Source organism: Podarcis vaucheri (genome assembly GCF_965113315.1).
Source record: "Podarcis vaucheri genome assembly, chromosome: 5".
Lineage (NCBI taxonomy): Eukaryota > Metazoa > Chordata > Lepidosauria > Squamata > Lacertidae > Podarcis > Podarcis vaucheri.
Window position 1 is genome coordinate 7,660,962 of NC_138763.1, and position 27,205 is coordinate 7,688,166.

At 44.3% G+C, this 27,205-nt stretch overlaps 1 protein-coding gene across 1 annotated transcript; it reads right to left on the reverse strand.

Annotated features, from left to right (window-relative positions):
• Positions 1-816: 816 nt before the first annotated feature.
• On the reverse strand, positions 817-27,199 carry LOC309533171 (cytochrome P450 2J2-like). Its single transcript, XM_082224377.1, has 9 exons — positions 26,945-27,199; positions 20,390-20,552; positions 15,473-15,622; positions 15,123-15,283; positions 13,979-14,155; positions 5,690-5,831; positions 4,416-4,603; positions 3,815-3,956; positions 817-1,582 (listed from the first exon to the last, which is right to left on the reverse strand). The coding sequence occupies exons 1-9, from the start codon at positions 27,110-27,112 to the stop codon at positions 1,395-1,397; spliced, it is 1,479 nt and encodes a 492-aa protein (XP_082080503.1). The 5' UTR covers positions 27,113-27,199; the 3' UTR covers positions 817-1,394.
• Positions 27,200-27,205: the final 6 nt, after the last annotated feature.

Genomic DNA, 27,205 nt, shown 5'->3' on the forward strand with positions numbered 1-27,205 from the left:
CAAGGGCATCCTGATCAAATTTGCAGATGACACCAAACTGGGAGGGGTGGCTAACACCCCAGAGGAAAGGATCACACTTCAAAACGACCTTAACAGATTAGAGAACTGGGCAAAAACAAACAAGATGAATTTTACCTGGGAAATGCAATGGATCCAAACTACAAGAAAGAAGATTCCACCTAAACATTAGGAAGAACTTCCTGACAGTAAGAGCTGTTCGACAGTGGAATTTGCTGCCAAGGAGTGTGGTGGAGTCTCCTTCTTTGGAGGTCTTTAAGCAGAGGCTTGACAACCATATGTCAAGAGTGCTCTGATGGTGTTTCCTGCTTGGCAGGGGGTTGGACTCGATGGCCCTTGTGGTCTCTTCCAACTCTATGATTCTATGATTCTATATTGTTCTCCAAAGTCTCTTTGTCCCCTTTAATTCCACTTTCCATTTCATTCTTCTGTTTTGTTAGCTTTTAGGTGGTTGCTTCCGTACCCATCTCTGCTGTTTCTCCTTGTTAAAATGTTACACACACACACACACACACACACACACACACACACCAATTGCTCAGTGTTCCTCCATCCCTCCATTATTCCTAAAGCCACAGTTATCTCAGTTTTCCACCATCTCCATTTACTCAAACTTCTGCCATTGAAGGAAAGGCTAGTGGAAGTCAGGGGAATGTCTGTTTCAAACTTCTCCCCCTTCCCTTCCTTAACTGGGATAAAGGATGTGAAGCCTTCAAATATTGCATAGTGCCTCCACACAACCTATTTCACTCCTGATACCTTGTGTGGTCTGCGTTCTGGGTTCCGGGTTCAATGTAGTGATTTAGAAGAGATATTTTATTAACAAGCACACATGTACAGTATCCATCAAAGAAACTTAACATTCTTCAACTGGAGAAGCTGATAGCTTGCTCTTAGGAGTTTACGCATCTTCAAGATACAATAACATAGCATGGGGGGTGTTAGAAGGGGGCTGCAGAAGAGGGAGAGAGGAGGAGGTGTGGGAATGTGTGTGTAAGGGAGATTTGAGAAAAGGAAGGGGAGGGCGAGGAGAAAAGGGAGCAAGAGTAAGAATGGGGATGCAAAGGAAAGTTGTCAAAAAGGAGGGAGTAAGGAGGCATTGGGAGAGGGATGAAGATGAAAGCAGGGGCATGAAAGGGCCTGAAGAAAAGGAGGAGATGGGGTGAAGGGGAAAACAGATGCAAAGCAGAGCTGCAGAAAATAAGAGAGAAGTGGCTTCAGAAATGGAGTTGCGAAGGTGAAAAGAGACCTCAGTAGTTGCATGGGATGAGATGGGAAGGGAAGGGGAAATGCTAGGGGGTTCATGTGTCAGGAGTGGCCAAGGGGTCACCAAGTGCAGGAAGCAGGGGTGCAGCCCCTAACATTTTCCTATCTTCTTATGTGCTGCATCGGGGAACTGCACAGAGTTTATAAGGATGGGGATGTGCTGTAGTCCCTATTATAGCCTTTTGATTGAGCTCTTTGACTCCTTCTGGCAGCTGAAAACTGAATGCCCTCAGCAGGCTGGTCAGGAAAATGAATATTTCGATCTTTGCCATCTGCATTCCCAAACAAATGCGAGCCCCTGAAGAGAAGACAAGAAGAAGGCAGCAAGTGAGCAATAATTTACTTTCCCATGTTCATTGCTTTGTAGCTATAAACATTCTGCATAACACTTTGGCAAAATAGACATAGTTAGGATAGGGAAAACATCAAGGCTGCTGTCAATTTTCTAGCCTGGTCAGTGCTAACCTTTCTTTCTTCTTGCTATACTTATGTTTTGTTCTGTAATTTGAAGTTCCCTATCTCATATCAAGGAAGATACATTCAGGAAGAGGATGGATTGAAGATGAAGGGTCCTGTGGGAGGGGCAGGGCAGAGAGCATCTCCCAGGGCTAGAAGCCAGTGTAAGAGGGTCTAGCTCCCAGTGAGACCTGGGAGGGCTCACTTTTCTGTGTGCAGAATAAGGGTGAAGATTTAATTTTTATAGAGGACCCTGTTATTTCCTTTATTTCTTTTCAATCTTTTCTTCCTTTCCTATTTTTCTTTCTATTTTCCCTTTTAGATTAGCATGGTTTTTATTGTGTCTCACGTAGAAAACTTTCAATAAAACTTGATTTAAAAAAATTAAAGGAACACTTTGGTCAACTGCCCAAATCAGCAATGCAAAAAGGGATTAAGACCATGAGCAAACTGTCCTGCCAGATTTCTCTTTCTCGCAGCCCTGCACCACAGCGGGTACGGAGGCGAAAGGAGCACAGCACAGCACATGTCCCTCAAACAGCACATTCGCTTTCCCACCTCAGCTGGAACGGACCATTGGGAATCTCAGGCATAGGGGATCCTGCTGCTGTTCCGAATGCTGCCACCAGTAGCAGGACGCTGCTTGCCTCCCTGGCTGCTTAAGAGTGCTTCTCTCCCTTTCCCCTTTCTCACTTTCTCACCCACCCCTCTGCCTTTCTCACTTCCTGGTTTTTGCGAGACTTCTGAAGAATGCATGCTCCAATCGCATGGCTGAATCGTTACCTTAGGGTAGCAGCCAGGCAGGGCAGGGCGTTCGCTCCAAGGGTGGATCGAGCGCTTGGATGGGGAACGAAAAGAAAAAGGGGGGGAGGAACAGGCGGGAGAGGAGAGAGTGCCTTGAGCATCAATTGTTAAGTTATTATGCTTCTGTGTGTGAATTCTGCGGACAAGCACAAACGCGCCCTCGCGCAAACTGGCTAACTTACAAATCAGCCCCATAATCTCCTCTCTGAAATGAAACATTCCAAGCAGGGAGGCTCATGAAAAAACTGTCAACTGCCATCTAAATGTCATTTGCTTTCCTGAAACCTTTTATTAAGACATAATAAATTAAATATTGTATTTTCTGGGAAAGAATTCAATACAAGGTGAAGTGTGTGGGGAATTGAATGGCACAGGGTGGGGTGGGGGATAGGCAGAAAGAAGAGTTAATTTATCCGTGGCTAGGGAGCGCACTGATCACTGCAGATGGTGACAGCAGCCACGAAATTAAAAGACGCCTGTTTCTTGGGAGAAAAGCAATGACAAGCCTAGACAGCATCTTAAAAAGTAGGGACATCACCTTGCCAACAAAGGTCTGTATAGTAAAAGCTATGGTTTTCCCAGTAGTGATGTATGGAAGTGAGAGCTGGGCCATAAAGAAGGCTGATCACCGAAGAATTGATGCTTTTGAATTATGGTGCTGGAGGAGACTCTTGAGAGTCCCATGGACTGCAAGAAGATCAAAACTATCCATTCTTAAGGAAATCAGCCCTGAGGGCTCACTTGAAGGACAGATTGTGAAGCTGAGACTCCAATACTTTGGCCACCTCATGAGAAGAGAAGACTCCCTGGAAAAGCCCCTGATGTTGGGAAAGATGGAGGGCACAAGGAGAAGGGGACGACAGAGGACGATATGGTTGGATAGTGTTCTTGAAGCTACCAGCATGAGTTTGACCAAACTGCGGGAGGCAGTGGAAGACAGAAGTGCCAGGCGTTCTCTGGTCCATGGGGTAACGAAGAGTCGGACACGACTAAACAACAACAACAATAAGGGAGCGCAATCTGGACAGTTCTGTCAGGGGCGCAAGATGACCTAGCTATGGCTCTGGTCCCAAGCCACCAACCTAGAGATCCCCTTAACTTGCCAGTGCCTTGCCCCATTCTGCTGACCAGCAGTGCCACTCCAGCCAGAAAGATGCTCCTTCTGCTCCGGCCCACTCCCTCCTGTGCTGCTGCTGCTGATGTCATTTCCTGGAAGCAGACCAGTAAGCACATCTACAGATCACAACATAGCTTGGTCTTCTGCGTTTACCTGCACCAAATGGCAGATATTCTTCTCTGTTCACGAATTGTCCATCCTTGTCCAAAAAATGATTTGGGTTGAACTCTGCAGGTGTCTCCCATCGTGTTGGATCAAGAAGAACAGAGCGTAGATCGGGAACAATAATAGTCCCCTGCAAATAAGAAACAAGTGACTTGGAATGCATTCATATCAATACTTTTTTTTTAATTGTCCCACACTATCCCAAGACTAATCATTGCAGAGACTGATCTGAATTATGATTATGATTATGATTATGATTATTTTGGTGGGTGGCTTTGTATTCATCACTGTAAAAACTTTCTGTACAGGCAGCAACACAAGAGGACTTTCCCCCACCTCTTTTAAAATGAAAGCTCACAACCAGGCGGAGACTTCTGGCCACTACATGCTCCTCCCCTGCCACAATTGCCCCATGGAATGGCACTTGCTGATGGTGAAACATGTCTGCAGATGGAGCTCCTGCTCTTGCCCTTCAGATTTTTGAATAGACAGGAAGTTCCTGTATGCCTGGCTGCTTCTCTCAATATTAAACCTTCTGCTGCTCTTTGCTCTTGGGCTACAGGAGTGCAGCTGTATCACACTGTTATACCTTGGGAATGAGAAAACCACGCAGCTTGAAATCCTTTGTACATTGCCTAGGGAACCCAAAAAAACTGGCAAATTTAAAGCGCTGCATCTCATGAATCACAGCATTGGTATAGAGCAGTTTCTTCTTATCTTGATAGCAGATTGAGTGAGCAGAACCTATGACATCTTCTATTTCCTTGTGCATTTTATCTGAAGAGAATGATGGAAACAGAAGGTTTATTGTCAATACTGCATTTTATTTCAGTTGGACATTTATTTCCCTTGAACATATTCCATAAATCTCTGTGAATGAGACCCAGGTTCTTGCATTCAAAGCCCACCTCGTCCTCCAAAGAGTTTAAGTCAGTCTATATGGTTCTTCCCCACTCTAGATCCCAGGAAAGAAAAGGTTGGAAGAGAAGCTCATCGCAGTAGTTTCTGGTTGCCAGAACTGTCTGGATTTGCTGAAGGGCTGGGATGAAAGCTGTCATATATTCATCCTCCACCCCCAGCCCTCAATATTTCCTGTTTACTTACACTGGCATGCTTTCGAACTGCTACGTTGGCAGAAGCTGGGACAGAGCAACAGGAGCTCACCTGTCTTATGGATTCGAACTGCCAACTTTCTAATCAGCAATCCCTAGAGGCTCAGTGCTTTAGACCACAGTGCCACCCGCATCCCTCATGTAATGGAGCATGGAGAGGCAGGAATGAGGCTCAGTCACTTATCTCACAGCAGGCGCATTCTTGTACATTTGCTGCATAAAGAAACTGCTAGCAGATTTGCAAAACAAAACAGGTACAGGTTGTGGTATGGTATCAAACTGGAGGGGGGAATGTGTTGATTCCTGCATTGCAGGGGGTTGTATTAGAAGACCCTTGGGGTCCCTTCCAACCCTACTATTGTAGGCTTCCTTATGACAAATGACAGAGCATTGCCATGAAACTCATCTCCAGCTATAAACTTCCTAGAGATATTTTATTCTGTTACTTGACTATCCTGCTCATTCAGTGAATTTAGGGCAAGGCCCATGGTTTCCCCCCAGTCCCAGCTTTCTGGGCATTTTACATTTTTCCATCTGTTAATTATAGGTTCTAGAAACTATGAAGGAAAATGTTGGTGGGAAAAATATCTTTCCAGACATGAAAGTCAAAAACATTTAGCTTATTTCAATATCGTTTACCTTCCATAATTTACATGATAAACTCACTTTTAACTCTTTCCGATATGAAACCTTTAAAGAACTATGTGCCACCCTAGTGGTCAAGAGAAGCCCTGGCTCTCTTCTCTCTCACCTTGGATATCTGGATGACTTGCCAGAAGGAGAAGTGCCCATTGCAGAGAACCCCTAGTTGTGTCCGACCCTCCTACAAAGAGGTCAAAAATGCACTGGGCCAAGTTTTCTTCATCATAGGTGGACTCTGGGTCATTCCTGCTCTGGTGTTGAAAATGGGGAAATGACATGTCATTTACACTTTATCTTCCTTCCCCCACTTATTACCATACCACCCACACCTGCTTCATGAGAGCTGGGGTATCCTCTTATAATGCCTAAGGTGAAATGGGAAGCTGCTGCCACCCCTCCCCCCCCCCCCCCGCTGTTGCTGCCCTCACTCGCTGGATCATCACCTTTTCAAATTCCTATGACCCTTGTGAGCAAAGCCATTGGGAATCTCGTACTCCCAGCAGGGTCACCCAAGGCGGTAAGGTCAAAGGGGAGGAGCTAGACAAAGAATGACTCAAGAATTCATCAACGGCAGAACAGGCGGGTGATAACAAGCGGTATGTTACAACGGCTCTAAAGGTGGATGAAGGCTGCAGCAGATAAGAATTTACCTGTTGCCATGAGAACTCATGCCATCAGAACAGAGCCTTACTGCGAAGACTGTTCATTGGTCAGTGTGCACTGATCTACAGACATAAAACAAATTCATGTACAGGCGTCTTCCAAAAAACCAATCCCAAACCCAAACACCCAAAGTTCCATGCTGATCAGCATATGGTAACAGGGGCAGGATTGTGAAATGTGGAAGCCCTTAGTCATGAAACAGCACATGGGCGGTGGATACAGATTCAGTCATTCTGACTCAAGGAACAAGGCAGTTGAGCAGCTCAGCAGCTGTATCCATGACTGAGCAGCGCTTTTTAGGATCTACTCTGCTCACTCCAAAAAGGGGGAGGGGCTAGAAAAGGTGCCCTAACCATCGCCTGCCTCTCTTTTTCCCTGACTGGATTACCACGCCCAGTGGGGTCACCACCCAGCGGTGGTAAAAGACAACTGAACTTTGGAACACGGAATATATGGACAGATATAACACAGATAATGAGCATCCTAAACACTGAACTGCCATCATTGCAAGAGAGATGTGACATTTCAACATCAATATTGCAGTGCTTCAAGAGACTCAAAGAGCAGGCAAGGGACAACTGAAGGAAGAAAAAGGAGGCTACACGTTCTTCTGGAAAGGTCTATCTGAACAAGAAGGTCAAATACATGAGGTAGGCTTCGCTATCAAAAACAATCTTGTAAAGCTCCTGTCAGAAGTCCCTACCAGACTTCTGTTAAACTCACCGAAAGCCAACAGGCTACTATTACCAACACACTCGTTTGACAGAAAAATAAATTTAAAACTTCATGGAGGCATCCTCAGTCAAACCACTGGCACCTCTTAGACTATGTTATTGTCTGTGCTAAAGATTTCCATGATGTGCTCCTTACCAGAGCTATGACGAGTGCCGACAAATGCTGGACAGATCACCGACTAATACGTTCCACGATGGCTATCAAGATTATACCTCAACACAGGCTTCAAGGAAGGAAACCAAGGTGCAAAATGAACATTCAAGCCCTTCAAGATCCCATTAACCGGGAATTCTGTAAGTATCTTATATTTTATCCTTGGCCTTTTGCCCCCCGCCCCAATAAACTTAAAAATTACTTTCTGCCATTTTTTAAAACATTCATCTTTCACAATTACTGGGACTGATTGGAAGGGGAATAGCATTTTAGGCAGCACAGTCATTTTAACCGCCACTCTTTTTCCTAACAGTGAGAGATATTTCTAAATTTGTTTTTATCTCAAGCCAAAAATTTTTCATAATTGTCTTTGTATAAGTTTATATTTCTTGATGTTAGCCATATCCCTAAATATTAAATATTTAACCTTTTAATGGACTTCTATCTCATTGTTTTGCTCCAATTCCATTTTTTCTTCTTCCTTCAAGTTTTTAACTGGTAGTTTTGTTTTATTCCTGTTTAATTTAAATCCTGCCACTTCCCCAAATTTCTGAATCTGCTTCCAAACAACTCTTAAGGACCATCTGCTTTCAGAATTCCCTGATAACATCGAGGAACACTGGACCAAGCTAAAAACATCCATTATTGCAGCCTGTGAACAAAGTATCGGATAGCAAACCAAGAAACACGAGGACTGGTTTGATGAGAAAGACAGATTGAACACATGATTGACAAGAAAAGGAAGGCCTTTCAGATCTGACAAAGAGACAGAAACTGTCCCACTAAGGGGGGAAAAACCTATGCCAATGCTAAGGCTGAGGTTCAAAGAAGAACCAGAGAACTAAAAAACACCTGGTGGATTAAAAAAAGCTCAAGAGATCCAGCGCTTAGCTGACACTCATGATGCACAGAATTTCTTTAAGGCCACAAAGACCATGTATGGGCCAATAAATCATGGCATATGCCCCCTATGCTCAGCAGACAGCACCACACTTCTAAAAGATAAAGAAGCTACTGCACTGCACTGGAAAGAACATTACCAACATCTCCTTAACCGCAACTCCCCCATAGCTGCTGAGGTCCTCTCACAAATTCTGCAAAAACAAGTTAGAAATGAGCTTGCAGTATCTCCTAATCTGGGAGAGTTGTGTACAGCCAACCAAATGAAAAACAACAAAGCCAGTGGACCTGACAGAATACCTGCTGAAGTCTTCAAAGTGGGTGGAATTGAACTTACACAACAACTTCACAAGCTCATCGAAAAAATCTGGGAGAGAGAAGAAATCCCAGCAAACTTTGTTGTTGTTTGTTGTTTAGTCGTTTAGTCGTGTCCGACTCTTTGTGACCCCATGGACCAGAGCACGCCAGGCACTTCTGTCCTCCACTGCCTTCCGCAGTTTGATCAAACTCATGCTGGTAGCTTCAAGAACACCATCCAACCATCTCATCCTCTGTCGTGCCCTTCTCCTTGTGCCCTCCATCTTTCCCAACATCAGGGTCTTTTCCAGAATAATAATTATTATTATTATTTATTATTTATACCCCGCCCATCTGGCTGGGCTTCCCCAGCAACTCTGGGCGGCTTCCAAAAGAATATTAAAATACTATAATACATCAAACATTAAAAGCTTCCCGAAACAGGGCTGCCTTCAGATGTCTTCTAAAAGCCTGGTAGTTGTTGTTCTCTTTGACATCTGGTGGGAGGGTGTTCCACAGGGAAGGCGCCACCACCGAGAAGGCCCTCTGCCTGGTTCCCTGTAACTTGGCTTCTCGCAGTGAGGGAACTGCCAGAAGGCCCTCGGTGCTGGACCTCAGTGTCCAGGTAGAACGATGGGGGTGGAGACGCTCCTTCAGATATACTGGACCAAGGCCGTTTAGGGCTTTAAAGGCCAGCACCAACACTTTGAATTGTGCTCAGAAACGTACTGGGAGCCAATGTAGGTCTTTCAAGACCAGTGTTATGTGGTCTCTGTGGCCGCTCCCAGTCACCAGTCTAGCTGCCGCGTTCTGGATTAGTTGTAGTTTCCGGGTCACCTTCAAAGGTAGCCCCACATAGAGCGCATTGCAGTAATCCAAGCGGGAGATAACCAGAGCGTGCGCCACTCTGGCAAGACAGTCCGCAGACAGATAGGGTCTCAGCCTGCGTACCGGATGGAGCTGGTAAACAGCTGCCCTGGATACAGATTTGACCTGTGCCTCCATGGACAGCTGTGAGTCCAGGGAGTCTTCTCTTCTCATGAGGTGGCCAAAGTACAGTGGTGCCCCGCAAGACGAATGCCTCGCAAGACGGAAAACTCGCTAGACGAAAGAGTTTTCCGTTTTGGAGGTGCTTCGCATAACGAATTTCCTATGGGCTTGCTTCGCAAGACAACAATGTCTTGCGAGTTCCTGCTGGTTTTTTCCCTCCCCCCCCCTTTTTCTAAGCCGCTAAACTGCTTATCAGCTGATCCGATCAGCAGATAAGCCGCTAAAAGCCGCTAATAGCGCTAATCCGCTAATCCGTCAATGGGCTTGCTTCGCAAGATGAAAAAACCGCTAGACGAAGAGAATCATAGAACGGATTCTTTTCGTCTTGCAAGGCACCACTGTATTGGAGCCTCAGCTTCACGATCTGTCCTTCCAGCGAGCACTCAGGGCTGATCTCTTTAAGAATGGATACGTTTGATCTTCTTGCAGTCCATGGGACTCTCAAGAGTCTCCTCCAGCACCATAATTCAAAAGCATCAATTCTTCGGACATCAGCCTTCTTGATGGTCCAGCTCTCACTTCCATACATCACTACTGGGAAAACCATAGCTTTTACTATACGGACCTTTGTTGGCAAGGTGATGCCTCTACTTTTTAAGATGCTGTCTAGATTTGTCATTGCTTTTCTCCCAAGAAGCAGGTGTCCTTTAATTTCGTGACTGCTGTCACCATCTGCAGTGATCATGGAGCCCAAGAAAGTAAAATCTCTTACTGCCTCCATTTCTTCCCCTTCTATTTGCCAGGAGGTGATGGGACCAGTGGCCATGATCTTCGTTTTTTTGATGTTGAGCTTCAGACCATATTTTGCGCTCTCCTCTTTCACCCTCAATAAAAGGTTCTTTAATTCCTCCTCACTTTCTGCCATCAAGGTTGTGTCATCTGCATATCTGAGGTTGTTGATATTTCTTCCGTCAATCTTAATTCCGGCTTCGGATTCATCCAGCCCAGCCTTTCGCATGATGAATTCTGCATATACCGTATTTTTCGCACCATAGGGCGCACCAGACCATAGGGCGCACCCAGTTTTTAGGGGGGGGGATTAAAGAAAAAAATCTTTTTTTCCCCCGCAGCCCCAAAGAGCAGCGTACAGGCTGCACACAACCTCTCCCTGCCAGAGGGGTTGCGTGCAGCTATGTGTCAAGCCAAGGCAGCGAGCGGGATGGATCCCGCTCGCTGTTTTGGCTTCCCCTTTAGCCCCGTGCAGCCTCTCCTTGGCGAAGGGGCTGCACAGGGCTTTCCTGGCTTTACTGGGAGGTGGGGGGATTCCCTCACCTCTCCCAAAAGCCCGCAGAAGCCGTGCAAACCCTTTAAAGAGATCGCGGCTTCTCCTGGCTTTCCTGGGAGGTGGGGGGATTCCCCCACCTCCTGCAAAACTGGCAGAAGCCGCACGCCTTTTAAAAGGGCTGCACGGCTTCTCCTGGCTTTCCTGGGAGGTGGGGGGATTCCCCCACCTCCCGCAAAACCGGCAGAAGCCGCGCGCCTTTTAAAAGGGCTGCACGGCTTCTCCTGGCTTTCTGGGAGGCGGGGGGATTTCCCCCCCCTCCCGCAAAACCAGGCTCCCCAACCCCACCCCCCCGCCAGCCTTCTAACCAAGTCGGGGGACAGCGGGAAGGGCGCGCTGCGCCCCTGCCGCTGTCTCCCGAGTTTGCGGGGCTGGCGACGGGGAGGAGCAGGCTTCTCCCCCCGCCAGCCTTCTAGCCAAGTCAGGGGACAGCGGCAAAGGCGCGCTGCGCCTCTCCTGCTGTCCCCCGAGTTTGCGGGGCTGGCGACGGGGAGGAGCAGGCTTCTCCCCCCGCCAGCCTTCTAGACAAGTCGGGGGACAGTGGCAAAGGTGCGCTGCGCCCCTCCCGCTGTCTCCCGAGTTTGCAGGGCTGGCGACGGGGAGGAGCAGGCTTCTCCCCCCGCCAGCCTTCTAGCCAAGTCGGGGGACAGCAGGAATGGCGCGCTGCGCCTCTCCCGCTGTCTCCCGAGTTTGCGGGGCTGGCAACGGGGAGGAGCAGGCTCCCCCCCCCGCCAGCCTTCTAACCAAGTCGGGGGACAGCGGGAAGGGCGCGCTGCGCCTCTCCCGCTGTCCCCCGAGCTTGTGGGGCTGGCGGTGGGGCTCTCCTGAAGCCTGGAGAGCGAGAGGGGTCGGTGCGCACCGACCCCTCTCGCTCTCTAGGCTTCAGCGAAAGCCTGCATTCGCACCATAGGACGCACACACATTTCCCCTTCATTTTTGGAGGGGGAAAAGTGCGTCCTATAGTGCGAAAAATACGGTAAATTAAATAAGCAGGGAGACAATATACAGCCTTGCCGTACTCCTTTCCCAATTTTGAACCCATCAGTTGTTCCATATCCAGTTCTAACTGTAGCTTCTTGTCCCACATAGAGATTTCTCAGGAGACAGATGAGGTGATCAGGCACTCCCATTTCTTTATGAACTTGCCATAGTTTGCTGCAGTCGACACAGTCAAAGGCTTTTGCATAGTCAATGAAGCAGAAGTAGATGTTTTTCTGGAACTCTCTAGCTTTCTCCATAATCCAGCACATGTTTGCAATTTGGTCTCTGGTTCCTCTGCCTCTTCGAAATCCAGCTTCGAAATTCAGCAGACTTTAGGGATGCCAAAATTATCAATCTCTTTTTAAAAGGTGACAGAATTGAGGACTGTTTTGGACTTTACCTGTTCACAAGTATTCTGTGCATCCTAATAACACCAAAAACAGTTAGTAACAAGTAACAAGCAATATTACCATAAGTATGTCTGTTAATAAAAACTGTTTCCTCGCATAAGGGTCATGCCTTAGTTTTTCACCACATAATTGTCACAACTCCCTTTTTTGAAAAGAATAATTGGTATAAAAATGTGACAATTATGTAGTGAAATATGGCACTTCCCACTAAACATATTTAACAGTTCTTTTTTCACCATAATAAGCATTGTTCAAAGAGGGAAAGATGAAAATATATTTTGTCCTTTCTAGTATATGAAGATGGATGAGACAGGGATTTGAAGTCATAGTTAACTTAAGAATATTTTGTTTTGGATTTTCTGTTTTCTCAGTCCACATTTGAATGTCAGATAAACATCAATCCAAAAAATGCTCCAAAGCAAGACCCCATAATACACTTAAGTTTCCACTCCTTTACACTCACATTTCCCAGACATTTCTATAGATGCTTATGGATGGATGAGCAACTAAATTGACTATCAGAAATATTTGGAGGAAACTCAATGCGATTTTCAACTGAGATTCGGGGGAAAAGACACAGTGGTACCTCGGTTTTCGAACAGCTTAGTTCCCGAACAACTTGGAAGTTAAATGCTGCAAACCTGGAATTCAATGTTTGGGTTTGCGAATTTTGCTTCAGAATCTGAATGTGCTCCTGAGCTTCCATTTTCACTGTTGTGCTGCTAATTTGTGCCCCCCCCCATTGTAATCAAAGCCTTCCATTTCCAATTGAAGTGTCCTGAGGTGATATTTGGAGCTTATATTTGGTGCTTTTGATTTTGCTAAAAAAATTTACGTTTTTGTTTGTGTGGCTTTTTCATTTCTGTGACTGTAGCTTGTTCTTCATTTTATGATTGATTGATTGATTGATTGACTGTGTGACTACGGAAATGGATAAAAACCTACCATCCAAACAATGACTATCATCAGTGCAGGTAAGAAAGAATTTTAATTTTAATTTTTATCATCCACAATACTGTTTTATTTATTTTATAGTACGGTACAGTGATTACTGCTTTCATTTTATGGATCAATGGCCTCGTTAGATAGAAAAACTCACGTTAAATTGCTGTTTTAGGGGTTGTTTATAAAAGTCTGGAATGGATTAATTCATTTTCCATTACTTTCTATGGGAAAGCATGCCTCAGTTTTGGAACACTTTGATTTTGGAACAGACTTCTGGAATGGATTAGGTTTGAGAACCACGGTACCACTGTACTGGTTTCCAGGCAATAATAATAATAATAATAAATTTTTATTTATATCCCACCCTCCCCAGCCAAAGCCGGGCTCAGGGCGGCTAACAACAATCAAATAATCCCACATTCTAAAAACATTCCATTATAAAATTAATTAAAATCAAATTGATGGCAACCGTTAAGCAAAATTCTGTGCATATTGCCAGAGGAGGGAGTCAGGCTGCCCCCTGACCAAAAGCCTAGTGGAACAGCTCTGTCTTGCAGGCCCTGCAGAAAGATGTCAGGTCCTGCAGGGATTAGCAAGGGATTAGTATTCACATATAACAGGGAATATAATGAGCTGCCTACAGTTTTGAAGCAGATACTCATTCGCATTCACATTTGTACATGAAAATATCTATCCTTTCCTAGCTATTTTAGTAGATGCCTATGGAAGGATGTCAACTCACTTTAGCAATTAAAATGACTATGATGGAATGGGGGGGGCAGAGAGAGATATTGGTGTCCTGGCAAGAGATTAGTATTCACTTATATTTATTTATTTATTTTTTATTAAAGATTTCAACATAACAATTTCCCCTCCCCGAAAAGAAAACCAGCCCTCCCACCCCACCCCCCAGACTTCACTCATAACATGGAATATAATGATTCCTTGGATGAGCAGCATTCGCTTTCTAGCAGATACTTACTTTCTCCATCTGAAGTAGATAGAAATCAATGAGATCCTGTGGCTCATACAGGGACTGATTCTCCTTATGCTTCTCTATCTCCTCCTTTGCAAATGAACGCACCATCTCCACGCAGGAGAAAGCCTTCTTGTGGGGCCCTGGGAGATGTTTCATGAGCCATGGGAGCATTTCATAAAGCTAAAGGAAAGATAGCAGAAATACTGCCATTACCATGAGGAAGCTTGTTCAAACCATTTGTGCTTTGGAATTGCACTTAAAAAACATGATCTGCATTATTCTTCAGGGCTAGCATATTAGTTTGAGTCTCATTAAGAAGAAGGAAGGTGTCTATAGCTTCTCTGGAATCCCACAATGATTGGATTCTGTGAATTATCCCTAGCTGAAAATGTGAAAGAAAAGTATGGCTCAAAATATTTTTCCAGCTCCCCGGCATAATTTCAAAACTGGGCACTATCTCAGGACCTCTCCTGGAGCAAGTTAGTGCCCGTTTGTGGTACTTGGAGGTGGGTGGAGAATAGGGATGGGGGAAAATTCAAGTACAGTAAGTTTCATGAGTACTTTTTTATTTTTTTACAGATTAGGAATGGATGTAGAAATGTGGAGAACTGAACTTAAATTTGAGGAAAGGGTTTAGCAGAAGGGGGCTGCTTTCCTCAGCAATAGCGATAGTGCTTGAGTTGCTGGTCTCTCTTTCATTAAAAAAAAAATTCCAGCCAAGTGGTGGCTGCAGGGGCCTCACCATGATTGCCACTGCTAGGTGGGTATATAGTAGACACATTTAGTTTTCTATGATAGCAACAAAACTATGTAATTCCCTTCTTGAGAAGATTATTTTGTTCACCCTGTTCCCTTTGGTAGGCTCTAGATGATCTGTTCTCAAGGTCATTTTTCCATTTTTGTCCCATCTTCCCTCTAAAGAGTCTCTTGTGGTGGACAAAGTCTTCTTTTGTTGCTGTTTTATGGGGGGGGTTGTGCATGTTTTTTATCTCAATGATAATCATGAGCAATGGATCAGGCTGTGAGATAGTAAGTGGCCCTTATCTCAGATCAATTTAAACCTGATCTCACTTCTCCAAGCTTCTATCAGAATATTGATTTGTGGTATTAAAGCCCTTGGGAGGTATTAAGGGAAATGACTACTCACAGCATAACCAAAGCTACATACAAATTGTAGGATAAATTCTATGGCTTCTATCAGCTTCTGGAATCGTTCATCTTCAAGAGCAAACCGGTGCCCAAAAGCCACAGCACTTATCATGTTGGAGACTGAAGTAGCGATGGGCAAGGAGGGGTCAAGTGGTTGTCCTGCAAAATAAAGTTATACTAATGTTAGCTCAGCTGGTCCAGTTCATACTGAGAGTGGGGTTTCATGGTGGCCAAGAGAATCTGCTGGGATCTCCATTAGGAACCAAGAAAAGCATATCACATCCCTTTCTAAAATGGACAAATATATCTCCATATGCCAGCTCAGCACCATCACTTAGCATCACATACCCTTTGAACGTGCAAAAGCCTCCACGAGCTGATGGGCCTCCTCTGCTACTTGGTGCTCCATGCCTTTCTTTTCCCGCCACAGCTTCCGCAGAGTAACTACAACAAAGCGTCTCTGTTGCCTCCAGGTGTGACCATTTGATAATCCAATACCTATGGAAAATCAGTGAGAAATAACAACAATCATACCTTGGGTTAAAGTCGCTTTGGGTTAAATCTTTTCAGGTTGCCTCCCATGGCGACCCAGAAGTAATGGAACAGGTTACTTCAGGATTTTGCCGCTCACACATGTGCAGACGCTCAGAATGATGTCACACACATGTGCACTTTACAGTATCAGCAAAAAGTGAGATTTCTCAACAGCTCTACCATTTTGATTTTTTCAGAGAAAACTGGTATCTGATACAGTGTGATGTCGACAAGTTTAAATCTTTCCATGGAAGGCCGTCACGATCAAAATTCACTTCTCATTGGGAGACAAATGGATGGCAGGTGTTGTAGAAGGATAAAGGACTTAACTTGCTTCTGGCCACCCTAACCTGGTGGGTCAGTTTCTCAGCCAGAGCAACAGACCACACCAGAGCATATCATGAGTCTACTGAAAGCCCTGCTGTACAGTGTCAACATTTAGCTTTTTGTAACCAAGCATTTATCAGCAAAATAGATGCTTTGATTCACCAATTATTCCTAGCAAAGTTGAAAGGGAGTTGGGTTTATCTATGTAAACAGTGGTGATTTCTGCAACAAAGAGTGAACTTGCAGGTATCACCTGAGTTTTCTCATAATGTTAAATACTAACAGTAAATTCAAATCACAAACCCAATTCAGTTAAGGGACTTCCATGAAGAAAGGTGGCTGACTAAATGTCTACTGCCAACACTCCACCGACAGAGATGATTATGTGGTGATTAATGATAGCCAGGATATAAATCTACCAATTGAACTTTCAGTTGGAAAGCAAGCTATACACTGGCACAAGAAGAGGCAATTATTAACAGGCAGAAAACAAAACAAAAAGCATGTTTTTATTATTTGCAACTAAGAAATATTCTAAACTCCTAAGGTTATTCCGATGGCCAAGAATTCTCATTTTATATTACTTTTAACTTCTTCGCCCCTTTGGTGAAAATGCCAACTGCAAAGTCAAATTTACCTCTCTGATTCTGGGAACGAATATGCTCCTCTATTAAGGAGACAGATGCAGGTTTTCAAGGAAGAGTCTGTCCACATCGGCTGGGGATATCCGGTCGAAGTGGTCCAATACTGGACCCGAGGACAGTCAAGGGGCCTCCAGTTCCTTTATTGTATCCAAATTGGCAGGGAGGCCATGGCGGAGCAACAAGACCTTCTCCGCAAAAAAAACTCGCAAATGCCTCACAGCTGTGTGTCAAATTGTTATTTAAATTTGGCTGTCCCTCAAAGGACGTTAAAGACCTAATTATACTAAATAATTGCACCGGGCGAGAGCTAGCGGATGCAATGGAGGCCGAGAAGTAAGACTTCTTAGCAGCCTTCACCGGCATCTCATAGGTTTTCATAAAAGCCCTATAAGATGTTCCTGAGGCTCCGTCACGGGCACCCCGCCATACTCACTCTAGCCGTCTTAGGTCCCGCTTCATTTTCCGGAGCTCCTCGGTAAACCAGGGAGCCCGGTTTCTGCGGGGTCACAGAGGGCACTTAGGTGTGATCTCATAGAATCATAGAGTTGGAAGAGACCACAAGGGCCATCGAGTCCAACCCCCTGCCAAGCAGGAAACACCATCAGAGCACTCCTGACATATGGTTGTCAAGCCTCTGCTTAAAGACCTCCAAAGAAGGAGACTCCACCACACTCCTTGGCAGCAAATTCCACTGTCAAACAGCTCTTACTGTCAGGAAGTTCTTCCTAATGTTTAGGTGGAATCTTCTTTCTTGTAGTTTGGATCCATTGCTCTGTGTCCGCTTCTCTGGAGCAGCAGAAAACAACATTTCTCCCTCCTCTATGTGACATCCTTTTATATATTTGAACATGGCTATCATATCATATCATACCCCTTAACCTCCTCTTCTCCAGGCTAAACATGCCCAGCTCCCTTAGCTGTTCCTCAAAAGGCATCGTTCTCATCGATCTCATAGATCTCATCGATCTCATCGATGGCTGGCAGGAGTTGATTATTCTAGCCCTCAACAAGCTCAATCAATGAGTCGCCAGGGGGAGCAAGGTCCCGCAAGGCTTGGCGGAATCTATCAGGGTCCATCAGCCTCTGCGGGCGAGCCCAAATCGGCTCGCCACCTAAGCAGGGTGGGGGTGGAAAGTCAATCCTGGCTTTCAGAGCATAGTGATCAGACCATGGCACCTTCATCGAAGGAGACATGATCACATCTATACCTACGCCAAAGATCAAATCCAGCGTGTGGCCTGCTTGATGTGTGGGGCCCGAAACAAACTGGGAGAGCCCTAGTGTCGCCATGGAAGACACCAGGTCCAGAGCCTGTGAGGTGGGAGTGGTATCAGCATGGATGTTGAAGTCCCCCAATACCAATAGGTTAGGGAACCCCAATGTCCAGCCAGCCACCGCCTCCAATAGGCCTGACAGGGTGGCTGCTGGTGCGCTAGGTGGCCGGTACACCAGACAGACAGCCAAGATCTCCTCGGAGCCTCACACTAGGCCAACACATTCAATGCCGGGGATCAATGGTGATGGTAGAGCCCTGAAAGGACAATCTTCCCGGATTAATAATGCAACCCCTCACCCCCAGCCCACAGTCTGTGACTGGTGGAGGATGGAGAAACCCAGGGGCGCCATCTCTCGTAAGGTAATTGTTTCCCCTTTGTGCACCCAAGTCTCTGTCACACAAGCCAGGTCAACCCCCTGCGAGGTAAAGAAATCTCGCAGGGTGGCGGTTTTGTTGCCTATAGACCTGGCATAGCACAGCACCAGTGACGGAGGTGAGTAATCCTTGCTCACCCTACCCTCGTCCCTCGGGATGAGGCACAGATTGGAAGGGGTACGAGCATATCCATATCTCGATCCCCTTCGCCTATAAGATCTACCTTTGAGACAGGGCTTGGCATTTCTTTCTCTCTTTTACTTTTTTGTTTGTTTGTTTAGCTAGTGTTGCTGATAAGTTTCAATAAAAAAGTATGGAAAACCAAATAAACCCAATTCAGCCAATTTTTCGACACTGTTTTTAAGGATATAATGTGTGGTGTCAACCAGTTACTACTTCTACTGGTCCAACTAGACAGGTTTGGGATTTTTACTGAGGGTGAATTCTGCACCATATTCTTGACAAGATGTAATGCATCAATGGTGGATATATTCTGCTTTGTTAATTCTTCTGAAACGCTGCCTGAACACTACTGCATTATTTCTGTCTGGGAAAACTATTTATATTGCAACGAAAGTGGGACAAAAATAAGTTTGTGCATTTGTAGTTTTCAGCAGAAAGTTAAAGGATGTGACAGAATGGAAATGAAACTGTATGATCACCTCAAAATCTTTGCAGGCATAAATAGTATTGACAATGGAGTTGGATATAACCACCTTGAAAGTATTATGAGCACAAATCATGATGAATGTGCAATTAAAAAATGTTTTCTGGAGGAGCACTTAGCACCAGTAATAAACTGTGGAGTTAGTGATGGGAATTATTGGGCAGGCAAGCCCCACAGTAACTCACATTGTGTCTTTCAGAGTGAATGTCCCTGTTCTTTGGAACTGCATTCAGAATATGACTCTGTACTTTCCCCCAAAAAAGGAAGACATTTTTTCCCCAACAAGCTTTCCCAGTCATGTACAAAGGTCACTTCAATAGGTGTGTACCTTTTATTGTTTTAACCCATATTTAGTTGTTGTTGATTTTTGTACTGTTTTAAAACCTTTTATAATAAATAATAATAATAATTTTTTATTTATACCCCACCCTTCCCAGTTTCCCAGAAAACTGGGCTCAGGGCGGCTATCAACAAATTTAAAACACTTAATTGATGCAACAAAAAAACAGCATAAAATACAATATAAAACATGAATAACAATAAATTCAGAATTCAAAAATCAATTTAGGGGGGAAATTTAGATTTAGATTTAGATTTTAGATAAATTTATTGTCATTGTCCGTATATACACAGTATACACAACAACGAAATCCAGCCAATAAACATTAGATGATCAGCGGGGTATCTGGCTAAATTAGTCCCATTTGGGCCAGAGAGGAGACCAGGGGAGAATTAGCTGTGGGATCCCACAGTGGGTAATCTTCATAAAAAGGGGAGGGGAGGGGAGTAAGGCAAATAAAAGATCAGGCTAAGTTCAAATAGAAAGCCAGGCAGAATAGCTCTGTCTTACAGGCCCTGCGGAAGGAAGTCAAATCCTGCAGGGCCCTGGTCTCATGGGACAGAGCATTCCACCAGGTCAGAGCCATCACTGAGAAGGCCCTGGCCCTGGTGGAGGATAATCTGACTTACTTAGGGCAAGGGACCTCTAAACTATGATTATTCATAGTTAAAACTGTTTTTATATCTCTGTAAGGTGCCTTGAGACATACATGCAAGAAGCAATTCATAATGCATAATGATGATAGTAACTATGTGATTGCAAAGTTCACATGTTATATTTGCCACATGAGTCTATGCCCAAAACATGTTGGAAGAGCTTGTTGAGAGAAGCAGTGTATTGTGTTTCTTAGAGATGTCATAATCAATCAAATCTTCACACGTGCTGAAGCCAGGTTTTCATGCACCCAAATGAACGTGTCATTTGATAGCATGAGGACTAGCTACTCTGAATGACCTCAGCCCCTAGGTGTTGGCTCCTAGGTAATGCATTTCCCATTGTGTGCAGCAGTAATAGAGAACCTTTGTTCTGTTTTTCTGGACAGCCCTTTAAAAGTTTCATCTGGGGAAAATACCAGTAAAAATTCTTATTCTTCACTACTTACCCTTTCCTTTTATCAGAGTCCTAAGTAAAGGAGTCTCTGGTCGCTCATCTAATTCTTCAGAGTGGTCAATGAGCGCTTCTTTCACTGCTTGGAATCCAGACAGTACTACAATGGGTAGATGTCCTAACCATATGGTGTAAATATTTCCATGTTGCTTTCCCAGCTACCATTTGGGTCAAAAGAGAAGAGAGGAATGATGTGTTCAAAAAATGCAGTTGGATATTTCAACTTAATACGAGAACGTCATCCTCCCTCACCTCTGCAGTTTCTCACTATGTGCAGTTCTCTTGCGATCATCTTTTTCCCTCCTTCTCCTCCTCCCCTTCCTTCCTTCCTTCCTCCGTCCCTCCCTCCCTCCCTCCCTCCCTCCCAGAATTCCAACCCATTTGTTTTACTCCCTCCTAGCCATGTTGCCTCTGCCTAGGATCAGAGCAGCAGAGACACTTCATAGTAACCAGCCCTCCTGCGACAGACAAGAAGATGCACAAGTCATTGCCAGAAAATGATCTTGCCACAATCTTTGTGTGTGCAGGGATGTGGAACCTGTAGCCCACCAGATGCTTTTGAACTAGAACTCCCACCATCCCTGACTATTGGCCATGGTGGTTGGGGCAGATGGGCATTGTAGTCCAAAACATCTGGAGGGTACTAGGTTAGCATAGGCTGGGTTAGAGTCCTGGGTCAGGTTTCAGACCCACGGTGGGTCACAGCAGGAGCATCACCACCATGCAAATATATGGCAAGGAATTCAGATGATACATGTCTGGGCTAGAGAATATTACCAATTCCAATGTTTTAAAAATTGATATGCTCATATCTGATGGTTGAGTAATATTGTATTTTTTGAAGAGTTTTTGCTGAAAAAAGGCTCAAATTGTATTTAAGAAACAAACAGATAAAATAAATTATGGTCTGACAAAGAGTTAATGCTTGCGGAGGAGGCAATGGAAAGGTGCCTGTTCTGTTTGTCTCTTGTCTTCTCTAGTTACACATGAGCTGCTGCTGAGAAAGACTGATGTGCTCCTGCTTCATTGCCAATTGAACTTGTTGCCCTTCCGTCTGTAGGAAGGGGAGAAGTACACAGCATTCTAGGCCAGGGATGTCCAACAGGTAGATCGTGATCTACTAGAAGATCGCTGTGTGTCTGTGGTAGATCTTGGGGGCCCCCCGAACCCTCCTGAAAGCTCAAGAACTTTGGCCCCCTAAAAAAGCTCAACAAATTTGGTAGATCACCGCCAGTTCTTTTATAGTGGGAGTAGATCTCAGTCTCTTGAAAAGTGGACATACCTGTTCTAGGCCATGTTGCAACATGCAATAGAACAAAAGGAAGACAAGATCAAGAACATACTGTGATAAGCTGTTTTATTAATTCAGCTTCTTGTGTTACACAATGTGTTTTGGAGATGAGTGCCCTTCAACCAGCAGCTATGAACGACACACATTAAAACTAATATAAAGGGGCAAGATTCCGATTAATACTGAAAAGCACAAAACCATATAAAGTAGGATAATGGCAGCATGGGTAGCTATGTGAAATCAGGGGGGGGGACACAAGGCAACATAAAATGTTGTTGCATTTTCAATTTGTAAGTGGTAGCAAGACTTCCTTTCCAACTGCCATCAGTTTCACAGCTTTCTAAATGACTCTCTGAAGCTGATTTCACAGCCCTGGCCTTGTAATCTTGGAGAAAGTATTACCTGGAGATTAGCACTTACTGTAATATTGCCATACATCAGGAAAATTCCTGACATGTCCTGACAGGAATTGGCAAAATGTCAGGGAACACTGAGATGTATGTGGGGGAGGGAGACAGTGCTCCTGAAGGTAGGAGTCTATCAATTAATGAAGATGATCATCCAAATGTCATAGACCAAGTGGAGCAAACAACACGCGGACCTAGTGGAGGGAGGAAAAAATCCTTAAATAAGAGACACGGGGGAATGATTAATGGACTTCAATGTCTGTACACTAATGCGCAAAGCATGGGAAATAAACAAGATGAGCTTGAGCTCTTGGTACAGCAAACTAAATATGACATAATAGGCATCACTGAAACCTGGTGGGATAAGTCCCACGATTGGAATGTAATAATGGGGGGATACAATCTATTTCAGAGAAACAGACCAGACAAGAAAGGGGGAGGAGTGGCGTTATATGTCAGGGGTGTGTATACCTGTGAAGAGATCCAAGATTTAGAACCTCAAAGCCAAAGTGAGAGCATTTGGGTCAAAATTAAGGGAGAGAAGAATAACAGAGACCTCATTGTGGGAGTTTACTATAGATCCCCAAGCCAAACGGAGGACATAGATGATGCCTTCCTGGAACAGATGGCCAAGCATGCAAAAGGAAGGGAGATAGTAGTAATGGGGGACTTCAATTACCCGGATATTTGTTGGACGTCAAACTCAGCCAAGAGCATAAGGTCAAACAGATTCCTCACTGGCCTTGCAGACAACTTCATTGTCCAGAAAGTGGGAGAAGCAACAAGAGGAACAGCCATTTTAGACCTGGTCCTAACCAATGTTGATGACCTGGTTAGTGGGGTAGATGTGGAAGGATCATTAGGCGTGAGTGATCATGCTCTTCTGAAGTTTACTATACAGCGGAAAGTAGCAGCCAAGCATACTAGGACTCAATTTCTTGACTTTAAGAAAGCCGACTTCATAAAACTTAGGGAAGTGCTGGGTGAGATCCCATGGACAGCAATACTAAAAGGAAAGGGAGTTCATGATGGCTGGGAGTTTGTTAAGAGGGAGATACTAAAAGCACAACGTCAGGCAATACCAATGAGACGGAAACATGGAAGGTGCCTAAAGAAGCCAGGGTGGCTATCTAAAGAACTTTTAACTGAGATAAGATTAAAAAAGGATGTGTGCAAAAAATGGAAAAGAGGGGAAACCACCAAAGAGGAATTCAAACAAATAGCCAGCACGTGTAGACACAAAGTCAGAAAAGCTAAAGCACAGAATGAACTCAGGCTTGCTAGAGAGGTTAAAAGCAACAAAAAAGGCTTTTATGGGTATGTTCGTAGCAAAAGGAAGAACAAAGAAACAGTGGGGTCACTCAGAGGAGAAGATGGTGAAATGCAAACAGGGGACACAGAAAGGGCTGAACTCCTCAATGCCTTCTTTGCCACAGTCTTCTCCAATAAAGAAAACAATGCCCGACCTGAAGAATTTGGAGCAAATGATTCAGCAAAGGAAACACAGCCCAGAATAACTAAGGAGATAGTACAAGAATATTTGGCTAGATTAGATGTATTCAAGTCTCCAGGGCCAGATGAACTGCATCCAAGAGTATTAAAAGAACTGGCAGATGTGATCTCAGAACCACTGGCAGTCATCTTTGAGAATTCCTGGAGAACAGGCGAAGTCCCGGCAGACTGGAGGAGGGCAAATGTTGTCCCTATTTTCAAAAAGGGGAAAAGAGAGGACCCAAATAATTACCGCCCAGTCAGTCTGACATCAATAGCAGGGAAGATTCTGGAGCAGATCATTAAGCAAACAGTCTGTGAGCACCTAGAAAGGAATGCTGTGATCACCAATAGTCAGCATGGATTTCTGAAAAATAAGTCATGTCAGACTAACCTGATCTCGTTTTTTGACAGAATTACAAGCCTGGTAGATGAAGGGAACGCAGTGGATGTAGCCTACCTTGATTTCAGCAAGGCATTTGACAAGGTGCCCCATGATATTCTTGTAAAGAAGCTGGTAAAATGTGGTCTTGACTATGCTACCACTCAGTGGATTTGTAACTGGCTGACTGACCGAACCCAAAGGGTGCTCATCAATGGTTCCTCTTCATCCTGGAGAAGAGTGACTAGTGGGGTGCCACAGGGTTCTGTCTTGGGCCCGGTCTTATTCAACATCTTTATCAACGACTTGGATGATGGACTCAAGGGCATCCTGATCAAATTTGCAGATGACACCAAACTGGGAGGGGTGGCTAACACCCCAGAGGACAGGATCACACTTCAAAACGACCTTGACAGATTAGAGAACTGGGCAAAAACAAACAAGATGAATTTTAACAGGGAGAAATGTAAAGTATTGCACTTGGGCAAAAAAAATGAGAGGCACAAATACAAGATGGGTGACACCTGGCTTGAGAGCAGTACATGTGAAAAGGATCTAGGAGTCTTGGTTGACCACAAACTTGACATGAGCCAACAGTGTTACGCGGCAGCTAAAAAAGCCAATGCAATTCTGGGCTGTATCAATAGGAGTATAGCATCTAGATCAAGGGAAGTAATAGTGCCACTGTATTCTGCTCTGGTCAGACCACACCTGGAGTACTGTGTCCAGTTCTGGGCACCACAATTCAAGAAGGACACTGACAAACTGGAACGTGTCCAGAAGAGGGCAACCAAAATGGTCAAAGGCCTGGAAACGATGCCTTATGAGGAACGGCTAAGGGAGCTGGGCATGTTTAGCCTGGAGAAGAGGAGGTTAAGGGGTGATATGATAGCCATGTTCAAATATATAAAAGGATGTCACATAGAGGAGGGAGAAAGGTTGTTTTCTGCTGCTCCAGAGAAGCGGACACGGAGCAATGGATCCAAACTACAAGAAAGAAGATTCCACCTAAACATTAGGAAGAACTTCCTGACAGTAAGAGCTGTTTGACAGTGGAATTTGCTGCCAAGGAGTGTGGTGGAGTCTCCTACTTTGGAGGTCTTTAAGCAGAGGCTTGACAACCATATGTCAGGAGTGCTCTGATGGTGTTTCCTGCTTGGCAGGGGGTTGGACTCGATGGCCCTTGTGGTCTCTTCCAACTCTATGATTCTATGATTCTATGATTCTATGATTCTATGTATGGCAACCTAATGAAAAAAGCGCAACGATTTCGTAAAAAATGGCAACCCTAGTTTACCGCAGAGATCCTTTAAGAAGATTTTGGTATTTTAGTCTATAGTTTGTTTTTTATAAGTGCTTCTGGTTTGAGTGAAAAAGATTGAATAGGGCATGGAGGTTAGTGTCTGTTGAGAGGCTGCTGTGAATGAATGCTGTGGTCCATCTTTTTTCTGTAATAATATTTTATTCTTTTTTCATATAGAAAGTTACATTTGTTAACCTTGGTAACCTCAAGGTAAGATTACTTGCAATGTGTTATACATAGGGCTGCCTCTGAAGACAGTTTGGAAACTTCAGCTAGTGCAGAATTCAGCAGCCAGGTTGCTCACCGGAACAAGAGCAGATTACATCGCTCCTGGTCCGGCTGCACCAGCTACCAATTAGTTTCTGGACCCAATTCAAAGTGCTGGTTTTGACCTAGAAAGCCTTAAATGGCTCAGAACCACAATACCTCAAGGACCGCCTCTTTCTATATTATCTTACCCGGACCCTGAAATCATCTTCTGAGGCCCTTCCTTGTGTTCCTCCTCCATAAGAGGTCCAGAGGGTGGCAACACAAGAATGGACCTGCTCTGCAGTGACTCCCCGTCTGTGGAATGCTCTCGCCAGGGAAGTTCACCTGGCAAAACCTTCCTTTTTAACTAGGCCTTTGGTTGATTTCATTGACATCCTATGCCCTTTTAAAATGTGGTTCTTTTTTGTGGCGGGGGGTGTTATTGGGTGGTTAATAATAATAATAATAATAATAATAATAATAATAATAACAACAACAACAACAGCAACAACATTCCAATTAACAAAAAAAATGGAATATAGAAATTTTCCATATATAAAGTTACATTTGTTACTCAACAATAATACAGTGGTACCTCAGGTTACATACGCTTCAGGTTACATACGCTTCAGGTTACAGACTCTGCTAACCTAGAAATAGTACCTCGGGTTAAGAACTTTGCTTCAGGATGAGAACAGAAATCATGCTCTGGCGGCGCAGCAACAGCAGGAGGCCCCATTAGCTAAAGTGGTGCTCCAGGTTAAGAACAGTTTCAGGTTAAGAATGGACCTCCGGAACGAATTAAGTAGTTAACCCGAGGTACCACTATATTCCAATTCAACAAAACAAGTGATCTCCCACTCACTGAATATCAATGTTTATAACTCGAATTACATACTATTGCATTTTAAAGTTCCATCTTATCTAATTTGATCCTCTCTAACATGTTTCTTAATATATTCTGCTGTTTTCTTACACTTCAAACCACACTGTGGTCTTTGCATATGGGAAATAACATTTTTATATAGACCGGAAAGGTTTTCCAATCTTCTTTAAAAGATTCTAAATTTGTATCTTTTATCAATTTTTGCCATCTCTGCATATTCCAAGATATTTATAAAGCATTCTTCCTTTGAGGCTGTTCTCTCTTCCTTCCTCAGTTTAACAGTATACAATAAATATTTTTGATCTGTAGTTTTTAATGCGCATTTTCAACTTTTATATGGTTTTGTGCTTTTCAATATTATTAATAATACTATTTACATTATCACTATTTTTTCTATTGCTTACAGCTTCTGACAACGGAGGCTTATGGCATTTACCATTTTAACCCATGCCATCGTTGAAGCTGAAATATCACAATTGTTGGGGGAAATAGATAAAAGAATTGCTGGCATCAGACTGAGTTATTACGAAGCAATAAGTACCTGAACGAGAGTATTTTCATCAATCTTGAATCCAAACCTCCATATGGCTCCAATGAGAGGAAGCTGGAGAGGACCTGGAGGATAATGCCTGCGTGACCAGAGCTCTTTCAGGTAGTGCAGAATCAGAAGAGGCACCAGCAGAGCAATCAAAAGTGTCCGTATCTCCATCCTTCTTTTGCCTTCTCTTTCTCCTTAATTCTTTCTAGGTTGCCTGGTCAGGTTCAACTCTCTTTCTCTAAGGAGTTTTTGCTTTCCTCAAAG

Bases quoted from the DNA above. Each gene is read 5' to 3' on its own strand.
- LOC309533171 (XM_082224377.1), bottom strand. From the start codon at position 27,112: ATGGAGATACGGACACTTTTGATTGCTCTGCTGGTGCCTCTTCTGATT. The intron at 15,284-15,472 runs GTATGTGATGCT...TTTATTTTGCAG, and splicing joins GGCTTTTGCACGTTCAAAGG to GACAACCACTTGACCCCTCC. The intron at 14,156-15,122 runs GTGAGTAGTCAT...TCTTTCCTTTAG, and splicing joins TATGTAGCTTTGGTTATGCT to CTTTATGAAATGCTCCCATG.